The sequence below is a fragment of the Saimiri boliviensis genome, chromosome 14 (genome assembly GCF_048565385.1).
Source record: "Saimiri boliviensis isolate mSaiBol1 chromosome 14, mSaiBol1.pri, whole genome shotgun sequence".
Taxonomy (NCBI): Eukaryota; Metazoa; Chordata; class Mammalia; order Primates; family Cebidae; genus Saimiri; species Saimiri boliviensis.
In genome coordinates this window covers 22,528,239-22,534,238 of record NC_133462.1, presented here as the reverse complement: position 1 = coordinate 22,534,238, position 6,000 = coordinate 22,528,239, and the positions used below count along the sequence as shown (strand labels likewise).

The 6,000-nt window shown below is 51.6% G+C and overlaps 1 protein-coding gene across 4 annotated transcripts in view; it reads right to left on the bottom strand.

Moving 5' to 3' along the window:
- Positions 1–369: 369 nt before the first annotated feature.
- Positions 370–6,000, bottom strand: part of CEP89 (centrosomal protein 89) — an 82,655-nt gene continuing 77,024 nt past the window's right edge. For 2 of the 4 annotated variants that reach the window (XM_074386595.1, XM_010347870.3), the window contains 2 exons: positions 4,677–4,846; positions 370–4,052 (listed from right to left, as the gene is read on the bottom strand). In XM_074386595.1, the coding sequence (XP_074242696.1) occupies positions 3,812–4,052; positions 4,677–4,846 (411 nt within the window). In that variant the 3' untranslated portion in view covers positions 370–3,811. The remainder of the gene's footprint in view (positions 4,053–4,676; positions 4,847–6,000) is intronic. The other 2 variants (XR_012513882.1, XM_003937315.4) reach the window with 2 other exon arrangements.

The following is a 6,000-nucleotide window of genomic DNA, read 5'->3' as shown; positions in this document are numbered from 1 at the left end:
ACCCATCCCCTCTCCCCATCCTGGCTGCAGCCACTCCTGACCCCAGCCCAGCTGTGACCCGGCAGAGGTGCCACAAACCTGGCCACACTGAGCCCTCCCCATGCCACCCAGCCCCTCCCAGCCGCGTTCTGAGTGGACAATGTTTCCTGTCTTACTTAAGAATTCAGGTATCAGGCCGGGCGTGGTGGCTCAAGCCCGTAATCCCAGCACTTTGGGAGGCCGAGGCGGGTGGATCGTGAGGTCAAGAGATTGAGACCATCCTGGTCAACATGGTGAAACCCCGTCTCTACTAAAAATACAAAAAAAACATTAGCTGGGCATGGTGGCACGTGCCTGTAATCCCAGCTACTCGGGAGGCTCAGGAAGGAGAATTGCCTGAACCCAGGAGGTGGAGGTTGTGGTGAGCCGAGATCGCGCCATTGCACTCCAGCCTGGATAACAAGAGTGAAACTCCTCTCAAAAAAAAAAGAAAAAAAAAAAAAAGAATTCAGGTAGCAGCCCAGCCCCATCCCAAGAGGCTCAGCCTTCTGCTGTGGGATCTGCATCCAGTTTAATCCCTGCCTGCTGGAAGGGCTGCCAGGCCCAGGGAGGGCTCTCCTGAGCCACCCACACTGGCAACTGTGCCTTTCACTCCCGCTGATGACACAGGTTGGGAGGGGGTGAGGAGCAGTGACAGCTGTGCTCCAGGGGCCAATTGTTGTCTACCCTTTGCCTTAAATCTCCTTCCTCTCAACAGTTACTGGTAACACCATCAAGTGTTGATGAGGACGTGGAGCAATCAGAACTCAAGCAGGGCTTGGTGGTGAGAAAATAAAATGACACAAGCATTCAGGAAGCAGGCCTGGCTATTTCTTTTTAAATTGTGTAACAAAATTCACCATTGTCACTATTTTCCAGCATACGGTTCAGTGGCATTAAGTCTGCTAAGGACAGCTCTCATGACAGACTCACACCTACACCTGTGTCCCAGCCTGCTCTGTCCACTGTCTCCATTTCCCCAGGGCATTTACTTTTTATTTTATCATTATTTTGAGACAGGGTCTCACCTGGTTGCCCAGGCTACAGTACAGTAGCACAATCATAACTCACTGCAGCGTCTACTTCACAGGCTCAAGTGATCCTCCCACCTCAGCCTCCTGAGTAGCTGAAACCACAGGCGCCACCATCATGCCGAGGGCCGCTTTTAAATAATGGCAAAGGCAGCAAGGCTCACTCGAGTGCCTGGGTCATGTTATACAGCTGTTGCGCTTTGGTTACTTTCACCTTGACCAGGAATCTTCCAGTGCCGTATGAAACCTCACCAGGACCAGGAAAGAGAAGGGTTCCCTGCTCAGACTGGACACTTGCGGGTGGAGGGAGGAGCCCCTCCCAGCAGGCCCAGCTCTCCTCGGTGCAGTCTGGCCTCATTTCCTGCCTAACCTCTGGCTAAACCCCTTCCTGCTGCTCTGAGTCCCTGCCGTGCTCCCTGGGGTCCTCTCCACTCTCCTGCAGCTCCTGAAACCCTGTCCACTCCGCAAGGGCCGAGGCGTACCAGTTCCTCCCAGAACTACCCCGTTGTCTCCGTCCTCTCCTGGAACCTCATAAGCGCCCTGCGCACCTCTCTGCCTTGCCTACCCTGCCCTCCTTGGCATCCTGGACTTGCAGCTTCTCTGCCCATTTCCTACGGGACCCAGCAGGAGGCTGGGCAGAAACTCGGGTGTGTGGGATGCCTGCCCCTGCCCTGGGCAGGAGTCCCCATACTTGCAATGTACATTTGTGCTGTGTGAAAAACTTAAAGCAGAAATGTAAGAACAAAAGTGGACACTTCTTAAAAGAAGAAAATGTTTGAATAAAAGGCAGAAAGACAGGGATATCAACAGCAGTTCTCTAGGCCACGATGGCGGCAGCAGCGTTCCTGCTGGCCAGCACCCCTGCCCTGCACAGCAGCTGGGCTGCCGCCGCCCGTCCGCCTGTCTACAGGAGGCTGCAGAGTGACCGTAAGTACCTCTGAAACAGCATCAGTTCCTTGTTAGGTCATCTCCCAGGGACATGATACACAGTTTTTAATCCCAGTGAGTCTTTCTACCACTTGTAAGATAAAATTAGATTACAATGATTTAACTGTTGAACAAGCTTATAGTCATAAAAGAACTACGACTTTCTATCCCAACCTTCTGTTTGGCAATCAAAGATCACATGTGGAACTTCTGCAGGTGACCGAGGACCAGTGCTGGGGCCTCCTTCACACCTGAAACAAGGCACGACTTCACCGCGAGGGGCACTGAAAAGGAGATGCTGCAGGGTGCCACCTCTGAGTCCCACAGCTAGGGTCCTTTGTAGCCCAGTGTCCCCATGTCCCTCCTGCATGCCTGGGACTGAATGGTCCTGAGTGGCTGGGGTAATCTTCCTGAGAGGTGGCACTCATCTAACACACAGGGGACAGAACCATGACCCCCTGGTATGTTTCTTGGTGGTGTCAGTGAGGCAGGGACTCTACCTTAGCTCAAAGCCAGGGCTCTCATTACATGGGTGGGGAGCTGTGTGGCTCCAGAATAAATTACCTTCCCAGACCAGGTGCGGTGGATCATACCTATAATCCCAACACTTTGGGAGGCCCAGGCAGGAGAATTTCTTGAGGCTAGAAGCTTGAGACCAGCTTGGGCACCACAACTCCTGGCCTCTGGTGATCTGCCCAGCTCGGCTACCATGCCCGGCCTAGAAAAAATTTTGACTTTGGTTACTTTCACCTTGGTGCCCCCCACCATGCCTGGCTATTTTTTTTTTAGTAGTAATTTTGCAAAACATTTTTTTACAAAATTAGCAAGGCACGTTAGTGCATGCCTGTTGTCCCACCTACTCAGGAGGCTGAGGTGGGAGGACCGCTTGAGCCTGGGAGGTCAAGGCTGTGGTGACTGCACCACTGCACTCTAGCCAGGGTAACAGAGTAGACCGGTCTCAAAACAAACAAAAATACCAACTAAACAAAAGGGAATACAGTACCTGCTCAGGAGGATGGAGAAGGGCTGGGGGAGAGGGCAGAAAAGGTATCAGAGAGCATGAACAGGAGCACCTTGGTTTTTACCAAACAAGAAAAGACCCCAGTGCTCATGCACAGCTATCATCCGGCCACTGCCACGGCCTGGCTCCTCCAGTGACACTTCCCCAACCAAAATACGGATGAGGGCTCCACTGCCCACTCCATCCCTCCAGGGCTTCCCAGCTGCCGATCCAGGAGCTGGAAGGCTCAGCAGGCCACCTACTCACCAGAGCAGCGGGTGTCACAGAGCTCATCTCAGTGACAATGCAGCCAGCGAGCATGCCTTGGCTTCGACACATTTCAGCAGCATGTTATTAAAATAAAGCACAATAAGCCAGGTGCAGTGGCTCACACACGTCATCCCAGCACTTTGGGAGGCCAAGGCAGGAGGATGGCTTAAGGCCAGGAGTTCAAGACCAGCCTGGGCAACATAGCAAGACCTCATCTTAACAAAAAAGAAAAAAAATTAGCTGGGCCTGGTGGTGCACACCTGAGGTCCCAGCGACTCAGGAGGCTGAGGCAGAAGGATCTCAAGCGTGTTTAAGGCTGCAGCGAGCTATGACTGCACCACTGTACTGCAGCCTGGGCAGCAGAGTAGACCCTAGCTCCAGAAAAATAAAAATAAAAAACAAAATTAAAAATATAAGGCAAAATGTTATCAATGGATTAAACTCTGAGACCATTTATTTCTTCCTTGACCCGCGGTGCTCAGTGGGTTTACGCGCCTCTGGCTGCCACCATGGGCTGCTCTCCAGGGAAGGCCCGCCTGAGGCGGACCAGTCAGACCAGTGGAGCCTACACCACGGGCTCCCGCAGACTCTGGCAGGCGGGGGCAAGAGTCTTCAGGTCACAGGAGCTGACATTGCAGACATCCAGCAGGTCAGCCTGAGTGACGCCATTGAGGCTGGGGGCCACCAGAGCTCTGGCGTTCTCCCGCACGCCTGTCCTCGAGAGTGTGTCCTGGAGAAGTTCTCGGATTCTTCGGTTTTCCCTGAAGGTGGATTCCCAAACAACTTCTAGTTCACCTTCCATTTCTCTGAGGAAAATAAGTTTAAAATAGCACAATTAAAGAAAAAATAGTGTAGAGCCCATGTGAACCCCAAAGTAGCAAGAACTCAAAACAGAAGAATGCTGACGGCAGAGAAGCGAGCCTTCGGCGCCCGAGTTCGGAAGCCAGGGCTCCGTGTGGAATGAAGCGGCGGGGGCCTGGGAACGGGAGCACCAGGAAGGCAGAGGCTGCGAGGGCATTTCTCTTCCCGTTACATTCTGCCCTTGACTTTGGCGTTCGTGTAAACCCCTGCGTTCTCTCAAGAATGAACCTGGGCATGTCGAATAAGGAACTGCAGGGCTGACCTTGGCGAGCCAGATACTCTAGCACGATGGCCTGGGCTCAGGTGAGAAAGGCAGTTACAGGTGTGTATTGATTCCAGAAGCCCAACAAGAATAATTTTTAAAAGAATACAGAAAACGGGGAGCAAATAAAACTCAAGACCCAAAAACAAAACAAAAACTCAGACCAATATTACATTCAGATAAGAGTAAAATGGAAAAACAAAATTAAACTGTGGAGCAAATAAAACAGGCGCAGAGGGTTTTAGCAGAACCCTCGAGCAAACATTCTGACCTCCCCACGGGCCGCGGCGCAGGGTGGGCGCCCCACCTGTTCTGCTGCAGCGCCTGGTCCAGCACCTCCTGCTTGTCCTTCAGCACCTGGTGCAGGTACCGCATCTCCTGCCGGTACTGGGCTGTCTTGCCGGCGAAGTCCTCCTGCTGCTCCAGCAGACGGTGACTGATGTCCGCCAGCTTCACTGCTGCCTGCTTCCTGTAGCCCTGGTCGGGGGAAGGACTCGGGGTGAGGGGACGCTGCCAGGCCAGGGTGGACGGTGCTTCCTGGCCACACTCCCTGCCCACTCCTTGCATGTCAGAGCCTTTTAAATCTGCTAACCCTGGAAAAGTTGGAACTGGCTGGGTAAGTCTGGATCATGAAAGTATAAAAAGTGATAAAATAATTCACAGTACAATAAAACCAAATTTTAATGTATACGAAGCCTGGTTCTTTGTATGCTAAAAATAAATGAAAACATCAGATATCACCATTGGGCACAGTGGTTCACGCTTGTAATCCCAGCACTATGAGAGGCTGAGTCAGGCAGGTCACTTGAGGTCAGGAGTTCGAGACCAGCCTGGCCAACATGGTGAAAGTCCGTCTCTTCTAAAAATACGAAAATTAGCCAGGCATGGTGGCACATGCCTGTAGTCCCAGCTACTTTTGAGGCCGAAGTGGGAGGATTGCTTGAACCCGGGAGGCGGCGGCTGCAGTGAGTGTGATTGCATCGCTGCCCTCCAGCCTGGGTGACACAGTGAGACCCTGTCTCAGAAAAACAAAACCAAACAAAAAAAAACACTACCACAGAACAAACTGGATGTTCTTGCTAAGTCATCTACAACTGTATTTTTTCCCAGAAAACTTTTACCCCTGCATCAACTGGAAACCTAAGAACTAACGCTGATACTGGTCAGCACTGTTTCACCTGGACAAGAAGCCTCACCTAAGAATACAACGAGGGCTGCCGCTCTCTACCGTCAGACAGATAGCTGAGATGAAAGGCCATCACTTCCTTTCCTTCTTCCGTTTTTACCGTACAGTACTTAAGGCTCTGAATTGTCCTGTGAGCACTTCTCAAATTATTGTCACAGAGAACATGCCATGTAGTTCCATAGGCTCATTTTTTGTAAGAAACTCTGACATTCAGTTTATACATCCTCTCTGACCCAAGAATGGTTTAGTGCAGATTTTACACTTCTACGTGAAATAACTTTTTGTTTTCTGATTTTGCTTATTAATTTCTGGTTTTCATACTGTGATCAGCAAATGCTGGCTGGGCACTGTGGCTCACGCCTGTAATCCCAGCAACCTCAGCTCACTGCAGCCTCAAACTCCTGGGCTCGATGGATCCTCCCCCATCAGCCTACTGAGAAGCTGA